Source organism: Scatophagus argus, chromosome 1 (genome assembly GCF_020382885.2).
Source record: "Scatophagus argus isolate fScaArg1 chromosome 1, fScaArg1.pri, whole genome shotgun sequence".
NCBI lineage: Eukaryota > Metazoa > Chordata > Actinopteri > Scatophagidae > Scatophagus > Scatophagus argus.
In genome coordinates this window covers 26,860,217-26,874,644 of record NC_058493.1, presented here as the reverse complement: position 1 = coordinate 26,874,644, position 14,428 = coordinate 26,860,217, and the positions used below count along the sequence as shown (strand labels likewise).

Here is a 14,428-nt window from a genome sequence, read left to right as displayed (position 1 = left end):
ATGTCAACCAAAACTTTAAAATGTCAACTTCATGAAATGAACCACAGTCACAAATCTTTGAATGTAAACTGTTAATTAAGAGCCACTGCAGTGTTTCTGAGAATTGACACGGTATCCCTACAACCCACTGGGGACCACGAATTTGTGCACAGAATTTCAAGGCAATCCATCCAGCTGTTGTTGGAGCATCCAGCACCAACCAAAAGACCGTAGAAATCAATGAAAGGCAGACAGAAAATAAAAACTGAAAACGAGTAAACAAACTTTTGGGCCTAAAATATTTTGTTGCACCAGTTCACCAGTGGCTGCTTCAAACTCTTGTAGCTGCAGCGTTGCAAGTATAAATCCATCTCTGTTATTAGCAAAGTGGGCTGCGTGGAAAGAAACACTCAGGAAACACCAATGAGTGTGAGCAAGTCTGTTCACTTGTTGTACATCTCAGCTACATTGATGTATGCTTGATGTATAATTTGGTGAACTGATGATCAACGAGTTCAGTTGTGTTGACCAGGAAGTGTTTTTAGACTGAGTCATCCATGTTCCAGGGTTTTCCCCAGTTTATGAATTGTGCTGCCCCATTTCAGGTTGTGTGAAGGACTCCCACAGGTACTCATTAGTATTGTTTACTTGTGAACCCAAAGGGGCCATGTTGTCTTCTAATCATAGATTTTGCAACACCTTCTATACTCTGGCACCGTTTTCCCCACACATCTGTGATCAGGAGGACGAGGAAAACGAGGAAATATTTCAGGTCAGCTCAAGCCTGCGTAGCGTTCACATGTTCCAGTTATTCCAATAAGACCAATTTAAAAATGCATCTATTGTATCAGGATCTTCGCTTCCATCGTGACAGAGAAAATTAATTAGTTTCAGCATGTTTGCTGGTTTAAAAATGAGGCAGTAGTGAATGAGTGCAAGGTGCAGCAGCCAAAATATTGAATAGTGCCTAAGATTTCATGGGATAAAATCAATAACCGTCGTATTATGCCATGCCATGAAGCCCGACAGCCAGAAGTAAACCTCAAACAGTGAGACCTTTCGTCAGGACCAATAGGAGACGCACAAAGAGGGAAGGAAACGGTTGAGCTTGTGTGTTTCTGTTCTCTGTGCTTCCAGGGCAATAAAAGTAATAGCAGGACAGATGCAGAAGGGCTCGCTCAGAGGTTATTATTTAATTTAAAGTCGAACCACGTGCACGCACCATTTTTTACAGAACAAGAAGCCATTAATTACAACTTACAGACCCTTTATGGTGTCATTAAAAAAGAAAACATGACAATTTAGTCGTGTGTTTTTCCAAGCAATGCTGCTTCCCCACCAAACTTGATTTATTTACCTTTAATAAAACCATTACAACCTATCAGTTATTGGTTAAAGCTTACAGGAAAGTGGAACCATTCATTTATCAAAAAAGGAAATGTGTATGTTATTGTATGTAACAATACTGGCCTCAAATACAAATACCTCAGGATCATCATCACAAAATTGATTCATAAAGCCACATAATTTTGTTACTGATTATAACTGTGCCAGAACACACAACTCATTTCGACTGAATTGACTTGTTCATCGAGTAGTTTGGGATCACTTTGGAAAACTGACTAACCATTTCTAAACCCACTGCAAAAAGCCAGCACAGCACAGCCATCAGTAACAACTTATTAACCCTACAAAGTAACTTATGAAATCAAATCAAAATCAAATGTTGGCTTTATTAACTGACATGTATTACAGGGTTCATTATAGGTCTCCGCCATGTAATAAGTGCACCTCAAAAGAATGGTGTCATTTCCGACAGCGGCTGAATGCAGCACGGCGGCCGAGCGGGACTGCACGAGCGCCCTCCTTCTCTCTCCCTGCCTCCCTCCTCCCCTCTCTTGTGCTCTCTCCTCCTCTCGGCGCGTGTGCCCGCCGGTGAGGGCGCGCGCTCGGGAGGTGGCGGGGGGTTGTGCTCGCTCCTGCTCTCTCTGCTCTCTGACCCCAGTGGCAGCTCCGTCTCACTGCACTCCGGCTCCCCCTCCGTCAGACCGAGTCTGCTCTCTCCCTCTCACTGTTGTCTGTCAGTGTCTCTCGCCCTCCTCTCCGGCTCTCTACCCCTCGCTCTCTTGTCTGGTTTCTTTCCATAGGAGCCAGCCGAGGTCCCGCCGGGTCGAAGGTTCTGCCCTACACGCCCAGACCGCCGCTACCCCCGGACGGCCGCGGACGAACCTGCCCGCTCCCCTGTTGCTGCCGCATGGACCCGCGTCCCTCCGCCGCCGCCGCCGCCGCCGCTGCTGCTGCTGCCACCGCCACCACAGCCGCGTAGAGGGCGACCCCGACCCGACACCCTTTCTCCGACCAGATAAAAAACGCACCAAAAAAGCCCCACACGACGAAGGTAGAGCAACATTTCCGCTTTGCTTTGAGAACCGAAGAGGGAGGGAGGGAGCGGGGCGAGGGTAGACGCGGAGGGAAAAAAGAAATTCTTGACACAAAGCCGTCGGTTAAAAGGTGGCTTGTCATTTACGGGAACGAGCAAGAGGTTAGCGCGGCGGTGCTGTGACACCGACCACCTTTGGGTGTTTTTATTATCCCGGGAGCAGAGTTCAGGATCGCACGGACCTTTCTTTTTTGTGTACATTTCTGCAAGCGGCAGTGTCAACAACAGCAAGCGGCGCATAGCACACATCGTGTACATGCATGGTATCAGACAGGGTCAATTTATTCGCCTTTACTCCCCTCCGCGTACCGGAGTGATTTCCACTCGTGAAGTTAGCTATACGGTGTGTATCGCGGCTCTGTTTGTATTCACCGACGGGACTGACAGTGTGTGTGTGTGTGTGTGTGTGTGTGAGAGTGAACCGCCGTTACAGAAAAGCAGCTCATTGGGAGGCTACAGCCTGCATAATAAAAATCCACTGCCAGGGCAGGTTTTAGCAGGCTAAGCTAGAGAGCTAGTTGCTGCTACTGTAGCCACAAGGTAGAGACAGACAGGCGAGCAAGACGAGTTTCAGCAGCCCGACACACACACACACACACACACACACTGTGAAACATGCTGCACACAAATCCGTCCTTAGTTGTTCGGCCTACATTTGCAAAATTAAAAAGAAAAAAGAAAAAGAGATTTTCCGAAAGGCAGCAGCGGTGGTACTTCGGGTTTTAGATTTTGCTTTGGGAGAAATGACTGCTGAGGTGAAAGTGTGTGCGGGCATCTGACAGGAGCAGCTTTTAATTGAAGTGAAATTATTATTATTCATATTATTTTCTGGAAGATCTGCAGCAAACTTGTGCCTTGTGTGCAGCAGCGAGGTTTCACTGGAGTTGGGAGTCATGTAATTTAAACTTTGTAGCGTAGAGGAGCTGCTTAAACCTCAACTGTGTGTGTGTGTTTTTATTTGCAGGGATTGATTTTAGCCACCTGAAATAAATCTCTCTGACTTAACTTCATGGCACATATCATAGGACGTAGCATCCGGCTGACCCAGAAAACACAGATCAATGCTTTTCTGAAAATAGGACAGTTTTTTACTTTTGAATCGGGAGGTTGTTTGCTTATTATTCAACAATTGGAGGTTGAAGCCTGTTTGTTTTTTTTATTCTTACCACTGCTGCATCACAGGATTTAGCCATTAAATGAACTCAGGAGGTGCTGATCATCATCCAAAGTGAAAAAAAAAAGATGACAGACTTGTTAAATTGAGGGCATTTTTTTCTCTCTCTTTCTGCCTTTTCCCCTCTTCTTCCTCCCGTCCTCCTGGCTCCTGGTATAAAAAGGCTGCCAAGCCCACAGTGGCCACTTTACTGTCAGTCAGGGAGGTCAGACAGGAGGGAAGCTCAGGGCGCACGAGGAGACGCACGGCGAAGCCCGGTGAGTGAGCTCTGGACACGCAGAACCGCACTTGTTGTGCTGCCACAATTTGAGGAGAGAAAGTGTGTGTGTGTGTGTGTGTGTGTGGTTTTTAACCCGATTTAGCCTTTTATTGTACGGTGGTGCTTTTGACGTTAAAGACACCAGAGCAGTTCAGCTCGTCCATTTTGAAGTGAGAGCAGCAGGCCTGGAAAAGAAAAGCAGAACTTTATTTTTGTAGCTGTCAGCGGGGACTCGGGCTTGTTTTGCATTGTGAAGAATTTCTTGGTTTTACTGAAGGCTGTTCAATTTGATCACCACCTGCAGATTTTATTTTTTTCTCCTGGTTTTATTTGAACAGGCTAATGCCTCAGAGGCCATGCCGGCAGTCATTTTTACATTTGAATATATTTGTTTGCGCTAAAACCAACTGGATTATGCGCAGCAGCAGAGCAGCAACTCAAACTGTGCGCTTTCTGAATTGCAGATTGTTGCATGACATTCCAGTGTTTAGTTTTTGAAAGGTTTTGTTTATTCTCTTAACGAAATGCCATATTGTTTGAAAAGGTAGGATAAATCTGCTAATTACGTTTAAGTTGCCTTGCTGCATTTTTCGTTTAATGAGCTGTTTCAGGAATTAATTTCCTCTGGAGTCAAACTGTGATGCAGCACAAAATCGGTGTGGTTTCTTAAAAAAACGAACAAGGAAACTCTAATTGCAGCGTAGAGGATCCATATGAACGTAGTGATTAGAGATGATTAGAAAAGGATCAGCTCCTTACTGTCTTTCCTCTGCTTCACCCCACAGTCATTTCAGCTCTGTAAGCCACCTGTGTTTGCTTGTGCGTTTAATTTTGTGAACAGTAAAAATGTGAACTGACTCTCAGAGGGTTTTTTTCTTACTTTCCTCTTTTGTGAAAGACCTTCCTGCCAGTCTATTCAAAAGCTTGTGTGTGTGTGTGTGTGTGTCTTTGCTCCTGTCGGTGCAGACTGCAGTGTGTCGTGGTCGAGTTGCTCGGCTGGGTCGCTGCTCCCGCTGCTGCTGCTGCTGCTGCTGGGGGAGACTTCCTGGGCTTGTTGAGCGGCTCTGAAGGATGACCGCTGCACGGCTCGCTGCTGAATCCCGGTGAATGAACGGCGTCTCATGTCCAAACGGCGGAAGGATGGCTCATGGCAAAGTGACCATCGCGGTGGACGAGTACAGCTCCAACCCCACACAGGCCTTCACACACTACAACATCAACCAGAGCCGCTTCCAACCTCCACACGTCCACATGTAAGGGCACACACACACTCACACACTGTGCATCACCTGCTACGGGCTTGTAAACTAAAAGCATAATTAATGTTTTTTTTACATGCCGAAAAATAATTTAATACGTACGTGTCATTAAATGTGTCAGACATAATTTTAGACATACGCTCATCCAAGTGTTTTTTTAAAATTTTCTTTCTATGCTTGATTTATTTATTATGAGGCCATTTCATTGCAGATTTTATGTTTCAGGCTGGTTTTGTTGAAGTTTTAAACAATTTTCAGACAGATTAATTATCCGTAGAAATTAAGACATTTTTATGTGCAGGAAGCTCATATGTATAACAGGAAGCCAGTCAGGATGCTGTTTGATGCAGAGTGTGTGTTTATACTTTGATTTAATTGGTTCAGGCTCAGAGGGGGTACGGTGTCCAGCGAGGACACACTTTGTCCTTGCACAAACTGCACTGTGTCCCATCTGAGGAGGTTAAATCTGCGTGCTAAAGTTTGCTGCGAGTGTGGCAGGTTTGAAATTTGAAAACATGCAGCATTCAGTCACATACTGAAAACTGAACGTGACTGAAAGCCTTTCTGACTCAGGAGGGTTTTTTTTTTTTTTTATCTGCCTGCCGTGCGTTGTGGACGGCTCGCCTCGTGGTCGCTCTGTGAGACCGTTATCGTTGGTGCCATGTTGTCATCGCGGTGCATGAACGCTTTGTCTGCATTAGGGCGCTCGCTTTATTTATTTATCCGACCAGTTACTTAGCGTTGCTCTTGTCTGATGTGGTTACACTCTGCCTCTCATTAGTGTGGGTCAGAGCACTGACCCGGCAGCCATCGTGACACACACACACACACACACACACGTCGCTGTGTGTTTCATCTGTGGGCAGATATTAACACAGAGCTTCATGTTTGCATGCTGTTCTGAGCTTTTCTAAAAGGTTTGTGGCTGTTGGTTGTGGTGCGTACACAGTGTGTGAGTGTTGTGTAAACACCTGCAGCAGGGACAGGAAGTGATGAAAGCTCTTGCTCTTTGATTGAACTTTGGTGGGTGGTTTGATTGGCTGTTTTTAGATGCATTATTATTATTATTATTATAATTTTTTAAAGAAAAACACTCACACACACACACGCTCTTACCATCTTTTCAGATTCCCTTTGGCATCAGGATATATAAAAATATGCAACCAAAATAATTACACATTCAGCGTGTTGCTGGGGATTTTTACGCTTCAAAACAAGCAACATTTAATTTAGGTTTTACAAAGTCACACACACCCAACAGGCATTAGCGTGAGAAAATGGAGCCCCTGCTGACTCCATAAACCGTAAAAACACCCCTACAGGCCTCAGATCTTGACAATATAAAAACACACTGAAGCTTAAACAGCCATTTCTTTACCTTTAGTTTATGAGTTGCTTCAGGGATCCTGAAACATTTTCCAAAAAAAAAACAAACAAAGCCAAAACATGTTTCTGCTCTTGAACCCCAAAATCTAAAAACAGTTAGCTGAATCCGAGCTCTCGTTTGAGCGTCATAAATGGACATCTGATAGGAGGCGCTATGGAGTTGTTTCACCACGTTCTGAGCGGCGATCGGGCTGCACAGACCATCCTGTGACGTAGAACCAGTCGCAAAGTTGACTCACAGAAGAGTTTACGCTATGTGACGGGAGACACGGAGACCACATGGACACACAAACATCATACAGGAGACACTTTTAGACTGATTAATCAGAGCTGGAGGACGATTTGTGCAGCAGGTTAAGATCTGTGAAAACGTTTGGGGAGCAACAACAAACTGGTAAATGAGTTGTTTTTTTTTTGTTTACCTCAAACACTGAGGTTCCCACCATTCTGTCTGGACATTCATGTAAACAGGAATATTTTGGGGAGATGTTCAAATTATGGAATCATGTAAACAGCTCAGCGGGACTCGTACCTTCCTCTCGGTGCTGGCAGCGTTCACATCATTGTGCCCCGTGTTGTTTTGGGATTCCTCAGCCGCGAGCGGAGCTGCCAGCACGACGAGCGTGGATGAATGTGGAAAAGGAGACGAGGTCACCTCGCAGTTTGTGTTACGTCAGTCCATTTTAATGGTTGACAAAGACGGCGATAAATCAGGCCAAGCGCTTCAATATGAATCAAGGTTAACACGCGCCAGACAGCACAGGATTCACCACAACAGTTTCTGGGTGGATGTTTGAAGAGGTTCCCTCACTTTTTATTTTTGACAAGGCAAATAATAGATAGTACACACTTATTACAGGCTTTAAAGTATAACAGAAAGACCTGTGCAAAATTCTATTTTTGATTCAATTTCACTCCTTATTTTTAGATTTCTTATTATTTTTTGCGCCCAGGATTTTGATTTTGATTGTTTTCTGTGCGGTCTTGGTGTGCTTCATCTCAGCCTTTTATTCTGCAGTGTAGCATTAGTTGACTGTAAGTAAAGTTCACTTGGAGAAGCAGCAGTGAAACCTAACATAAAAGCTCTGTGTAGGAAAAGGAGAAACGAGCAAAGTGAGAGAAGAGTTTTCTGAAGGTGGATCATCATCTGGAGACAGTTTAATTTTATTCCAGACACAGAAAAACAAGAACAGATTGTGGATGATGTTTGCCTCGTAGGAAAAAAAGTAGCTGTTCATTAGGTGTATTTAGTCAAAAAAAAAAAAAGATGTATTAAAAGTCAGACAGCAGGAGTGAAAAGAAGACCAAACTCCTGCTGGTCTGAGAAACACAGCAAAGGAAACAGCAACGGCGTGTTTAAAGTGCAAATATGCAGTTAAACCTCCTGAAACAAATAATCACGTCAGTAATCAGTCCAGTTGTTTGTTGCCCATGTGGTGCAGTCGCGCCGGTTGTTGCTGTGGTGGGTTTTGGAGGTGAAGCCCCTGTAGGAAGGGGATGTGTCGAAGCCACGGGGCCTCTCAGCAGATATGTGTTTGGATAAATACATTAGGCTGTTTCCTGGCTTCCACAGAGCCTGCAGTGTTTTACCCTGCCATTCTTACACTCGGATTGGGAACCCTGGGATCACGGACACACACACACACACACACACACGCTCCTATAAGCCCATCCCCCCCTCTATGTTTAAGTGCTTGTAGAATACTCGCTCTGTTCTGGGAAAGTAAAGGCTTGTTTAGATTTGAGAGATAATGATCCGACTGGCTTGGGGGTTCTCACTCACTGCATCCACAGTATTTGGACATAAATAAAGTTGTTGCTTCTCTGAAAGCAAGAAAAAGGAGGATAAAAATGAGGGGTTCGCCTGCCTTTTGAAATACAATCCCTGCTCTAATGTTTTTTCCCCCCTCCTGTTAGACAGAATATTTAGATTTCTGTGATGGAGTACAGCAGCGCCTTTTGTGTGGTGTTGAAGGTATCACTCCCTGAACCACATATGAAAACATGCATGTACACACTCATGCTGTTCAGACAGACACACACACACACACAGAGTGGCAGTTACAGGCTAACGCTCAGGAACGTGACCCCGAAGTCAAAGTGGGCTTTCTTTGGGGCATGAGACGTCTGTCTCTCTGTCTGTCTGTAAGTGAGCGACAGACTCAGTCCAGCCCTGTTTGTGTCTGGTTTATTTTTCTACTCCGTCTGTGTTTTTTTTTCCCCCTTCTTTGTCTCTTTCCTCAGCCCCCTCATCGTCGTCTCGTGAAGTGAAATGCTCAGCAACTTGGAACATATGCTTCGAGTTGGGACACTAATGGCTTAAAATCCAATTTGAGCAGGATCTGGGCCAGACTGCGGGAAGGCCCGACACACAGACGCAGGCAGACAGACAAACTGACAGAGCTGACACTAAAAGGACTGTAGGCTGGAGAGCTTCGGGTGTTTAAGGTTTTTGTGGGCCTTTTAAATAGTCTGAAAATGTCTTGAATTTAAGGTCTGAAGAAGTCTTAAAATGTCCCAAATCCTGTTCCTGTTACTGGACTCCAGAAAAAGGTCAGTGGTAAGTCATAGCTGCAGTATTTTGAAGCACTCAGTTGAACCTAATTGCTCTGAACATTTCATTTCCCGGGGACGTATTCGCAAAGACTCAGAAAAGCAGTTATGATGTTTTCCACGAGTTTCCCCTCCCAATTAAATCCTGGTAGGGCTGCAACTGAGGATTATTTTTCAACAGATCCTTTAAAAATATAAGAAAATTGCCCATTACCATTTCACACAGCCCAAGATGAGATCAACACAAATATTACAAAGATGAAATACTGTTTAACGTGCGTAGGAGATTTTGTACAGACCGTAGTTGCTTCATAAACAGAAGAAATTGGTGCATGAAGGCATTTGGAGGGAGAAAAGTGATTCAGGCCTTCAGTAATGTTCAGTTAATCGAGTGCATCATGTTGGACTGTGAAGGAGTAATGTTGTTTGTGGCTGATCTCGATCCCAGATGTGTTGGCATTTCTCACTCGATGACTTAACTGCATTACGCCATTAACGCCTTCGGAGTGTTAATTTATTTAATTTCCTCCGGATGTGAGCGCCAGGCAAGCCACAGACTTCCCTGGTGTTTGCCAGGGTCAGCGATGGGAGACAAACTGGAGAGAGAAACCTGCTCCGTTTTCCAAAATGGCACCTGAAATGGGACTGCCGGAGCTTTTAGTTCTTTTTAGTTTCACAGTCTGCCTGCTTTGTTTTTGTGTTCCAGGCTTTAAATCGGCGTGACGTTCAATTCCAGGTTTGTTCAACGGGGTGTTGGAAAGCAGGAAGGCTGTCTTTGTAAAACCTGCACTTATCCTGTGCTGATGAAGTGACTGGGGGAGCTCATATCTGATCACAGTGTGAACATATCATACGACGTGACACACACACACACACACACACACACACACACACACACACACACACGCACACACACGAGCGGGAGTAAACACAGTGGCCACTGAAGTCAATGTTCAGGGTTTCATTTTGTTTCTTTTTCTGGCTGCATCTTTTGTATGGAGGTGTGTGTGTGTGTGTGTGTGTGTGTGGTGGGACTGTCACATGATCGGCGTTAAACAGATTTCATCCACAATTTCAGGATGTCATCTGTAACATCTGTCAGAGGCTTTCCACCAAATCAAACAACTCTGATGGTCGCATTGCAATGAATCAGATCTGTTTCTGATTTTAGGACCTCGTGTGAACGCGGCCCAAATCAGAATTGAATCGATCAGATGTGCGCTGTGCGTACTGTCGGATCTGAGTAGGTGGGATTAAATATCTCAGTTTAGGTAACAAAAGTTGTTGCTCCTTACAATGAGGAGTACAAAACCTCTTCTTCAGAAGGCTTCTGTGTTCACGATTGTCTTAACACAAAGCAACTTTGCCAAACTAAAATAACACAATGAAATAAAAAAACTGAGTGAAACAGTGTGGGCAGCCAATCAGAAACGAGGATTTTCCATGGCACAGAAGCATCGCTTGTAAACACAAAGGACATGTTGTGTCCTGAGAACTTGCAGTGTTAAAATGTTCTTTAGCCGGTTGTCTACTCTGTATAAAACATCATTCACAGAATATTCATTTACATGCTGGGGAATGGAAATTCTTCAGCCTGCCCTCCGCCACATGCCCAGAAAAAATATCCCACATTTAGCAAACTCCTCTCCTCCAGATGCCTTGTTAATTATTCCAGCCTTCTGAATAATTGAGGAGCTCGTAAGTATGAATCATTTAATGACGCCGCCGCCTGCATCCACACACGTGGATATTTTGACACGAGCTGGTGAGCGAACGGCGCGCAACACGGCCTTCACACGTTCATCTCAGCACCGCCTTGGTTTTTATTAATGAACTCCCGCAGCATCCTTCACATTTCCTTCTCTTGGTGTGGCGGAACAGGGCTGTAAATGTGGTGGAGGAAATCCGAGGAATCGTGATTTTTTTTTTTTTTTACAGGATGTTCTTTGCGTACGGTGACTCTGTTTTATGTGAACACGGTGAAAAGATTTTTGGCAGATTGTGTATCAGATGGAAGGAGGCTGCTCAGCATGTTGTAAGCTGGCCGAGGATAATTAAAAAGGACATTTCCATCTCTGTGTTGGTAATAGTAGCTTTCCTGCTCATGTGACTCAATTTTCAGCACCAAATGGACTGTCCAAGGAGAGACCCTCCGTGTCCTCTCCTGCATCATGATGTGGATAAACAAGTTTGTGCAGACCCCTCAGCTGCGGGGGCTGCTTTGAAGATGCAAATGCTCAGATAATTGGCAGTTTAATTGTGTGAGAATTTGTGACTTTCAGACTGAAGTGATTTCAAAACTCCCCTGTGTTGTCAGAGATGTCAGCCTCTCCTCTGGGTTTGGCTGCAGCTCGTAGATCTCGGATAGAAACGCAAAGAAAAGCTAAATGTTCCTCTTTTCCGAGCATCTCAGGGTCTGCTTCGCGTTCTGCAGTGGAACCCGTCGTGTTTCCGCTCCTCTCGTTTCTGTTCTGCCATCGCCGCTGTAGTCGACGCTTATTTGTCTTGATTTGAGACCCTTGACTGTTGAATTTAATGTTCGAGCTCAAACACTTGTCTTTGCTGTTTTACCCCAGTGTTTTTCAAAATAGCAGCAGCTGCTTTTCACGGTCACTGCTGCACTGTAATTGTTACAGTGTTTTATTAGCTTGCGGTGCAGTTACAACCTGAAGTTAAACTCTGTCCAGGCTCTGTTCTTCCTTTGTGGCTGTCTGGTCTAAAACCAGAATGTCTCCAGATGACATGATGATGATCCAGGGACTAAAACTTGTTGAGGATTTTGTTCTCCAGCTTTTTTTTATTTTTCCCTGTGTTGCTTGTTGCTCTGATTTCCCACAGATGCTTTGTATGAGGTTTATGTTTGTTTGGATCACATGGTTCTGATTGGTCATGTTGAAGCTCAATTTATTGAAAAAGATAGAAGTAACAATTACAAAATTCACATCATGTTTTTATCTCACAGAGCGATCTGTGACGTACAGCACCATACGCTACGTTTATATAACCTCAATAATAGAAAAAAAACTGTGTTTCAGCTGTTAGCCTTCCCTGTTCGGTTTCCAGACCGAAGTCGGTGAGCAGACGAGATGTTTGTTTTCCTCTGAGATGAAGTTGATTCTTGCTTCGGGGCAAACACCCTGCATCTTTCCAGCAGCTGGGAAACAACACACACAAACTTCACTTTGGTCTGAAGAAGCTGCAGCTTTTATTTACTGACAAACTGTAACCTGCACTGTACATTTACTGCTAAACTGACAGTTTCTGCCACTCTTTTCCTCCTGCTCCACTCCTTTCACCGACACCTTCCTCTCTGCATGAAAAAGCGACAGTTAAAGGCTGAAGTCTTCCCTGTTCTTTAAAGGAGCTACGCTGCTCTTACAGCCCAGCTAAGCAATATTGTACTTTGGTAAATTACTGAAATGGTCCAATGATATTTTATTGTGTAGCTTCCCAGTACTGTTCCTTATGTATTCCAGTATGGACGTTGCAAACATCCAAGTGTATGTTTGAGCACCAAAATGCTATTTTCCCAAGTGAGTTTGCCCTTTAAAAACCGGCTTTACCAAGATTGTTTTTGTTAAAACAAAAACGATCGGAAACGCCTTCATGACATCATAAAATGGGATTTAAAAAATTCAAAGCTCCATTTAAACATTCAGCCCTCAATAGAAGGTTGAAAGTTTAAACAAAGAAATTCATTACAGCCCGACTCATTTCTAATGGAGACTTTTGAATCTCTTCTTTGATTAGTTTACTGATTATGATTCACTGCATAGACAAAAGTATTGGGATGGGGCTGTTTCTCAGGGTTTGTGCTCGGCCCCTGACTTCCAGTGAAGGGAAATCTTAATGCTTCAGCACACCAAGACATTTTGGACAATGCTATGCTTCCAACTTTGTGGCAACAGTTTGTTGAAGGCCCTTTTCTATTCCAGCATGACTGTGCCCCAGTGCACAAAGCAAAGCTCCATAAAGACATGGTTGGATGAGTTTGGTGTGGAAGAACTTGACTGGCCCACACAGAGCCCTGACCTCAACCCCATCCAACACCTTTGGGATGAACTGGAACGGAGATTGTGAGCCAGGCCTTTTGGTCCAACATCAGTGTGTGACCTCACAAATGCTCTGCTGCATGAATGGGCACAAATTCCCACAGAAACACTCCAACATGTTGTGGAAAGCCTTCACAGAAGAGTGGAAGCTGATGGTCAGGTGTCCCAATACTTTTGTCCATATAGTATGGATGAACTAGGTTGGAAAGTCCACTCTAAACAAAACATGGTGTGGGTGAGCTACATGAGCTACACAGAGTGTTGTAGATCGACATCTTTCCTCACTCCATATAACGAATGTTAAGTTAACTTAGCAACCGTTACCGTGTGGACGGAAAACAGTGACGTTGGGTCGAATACTGACAGAGAAATGACCCCTCCTTTCTCAAACAGAAAACGGCTAACATGAACATAATGTCAGACTGAATAATGAAGTGAACAAAACAGCAGTTCAGTCTGTTTATCAGCCCGTTGATGTCCCACAACGGGTTTCTTTTTTTCGGGAACTGAAACCACCTCAGCAGCCTCAATGGCCACTTTTTTAAAAAAAAAACACAAAAAGCAAAAAAGCCCAACAATAAACAGATTCTCTATATAATGGTACAGCCTCGTGCTTACCTCTCACCTCGCCGTCCCCCCTTTTCCTCCCACACGGTTCGTGGAGGAGCGGCAGTCAGGCTTCGGTTCTCGTGAGAACAAAGAGCCAGTCCCATTTTGTGCTCTTTTGTTTCTGTCAGCCCGCCGCTGCTCGCCGGCAGGAGTGGAGGGGCTTTTGTAACAGGAGAACCCTTGATTAAGTTCCCTCTCCACCCTTGACCTGCTGTTGGAGCCCGGCGGGACGGACGGTGGTGGTGGCGGTGGTGGTGAGGGGGGTTAAGTGACAGTTGACATTGGACAGATCTGCTGTTTTGGAGATTGAAGCCCGTTTGATGTCTTGGAGATTTTTGGCCTCTGAGCCGCGGCGCCTGGCATCACAGGGCACGATCTCCTGATGATGTCACTTCCTCCTTTGACATGAAATGGAGGTAAAGCTGCCCGGGCCTGCAACTTGTCAGCGTGACATGTCCTCCATTTATGCAGTTTAAAGTGTGTTTGGTTTGCCTTTACCAGCCATCGGGGTTTCGGTCATTCTGTTCCATGGAAGCTTGCAGACACGCTTTTCTTCAAGATATTCTGTTATATAACTGATACATCACTGTTGAACGCGCCCCACCTGCAGACATGGAGATGAGCGTTTCATTTCTCCTGTGAATGATCAGACGTAACAGTGAGAAGTTGTTGTTAGTCTCGTGTCGATGGATCGCTTCCTAAATAAACATTAACGTT

General features: G+C 44.6%; 1 protein-coding gene across 6 annotated transcripts in view; it reads left to right on the top strand.

Moving 5' to 3' along the window:
• Window positions 1-1,661: 1,661 nt before the first annotated feature.
• The window catches only part of mpped2a (metallophosphoesterase domain containing 2a), a 63,491-nt gene continuing 50,724 nt past the window's right edge, over window positions 1,662-14,428 (top strand). For 2 of the 6 annotated variants that reach the window (XR_006843937.1, XR_006843936.1), the window contains exons 1-3: window positions 1,662-2,377; window positions 3,757-3,850; window positions 4,819-5,105. Coding sequence is in view for 4 of the 6 variants with exons in the window: in XM_046395276.1 (XP_046251232.1) it covers window positions 4,960-5,105 (146 nt within the window). In the remaining 2 variants the exon portion in view is untranslated. Of the gene's footprint in view, window positions 2,378-2,497; window positions 2,522-2,541; window positions 2,763-3,756; window positions 3,851-4,818; window positions 5,106-14,428 lie in introns of those variants that run through there. The other 4 variants (XM_046395276.1, XM_046395300.1, XM_046395291.1 and 1 more) reach the window with 4 other exon arrangements.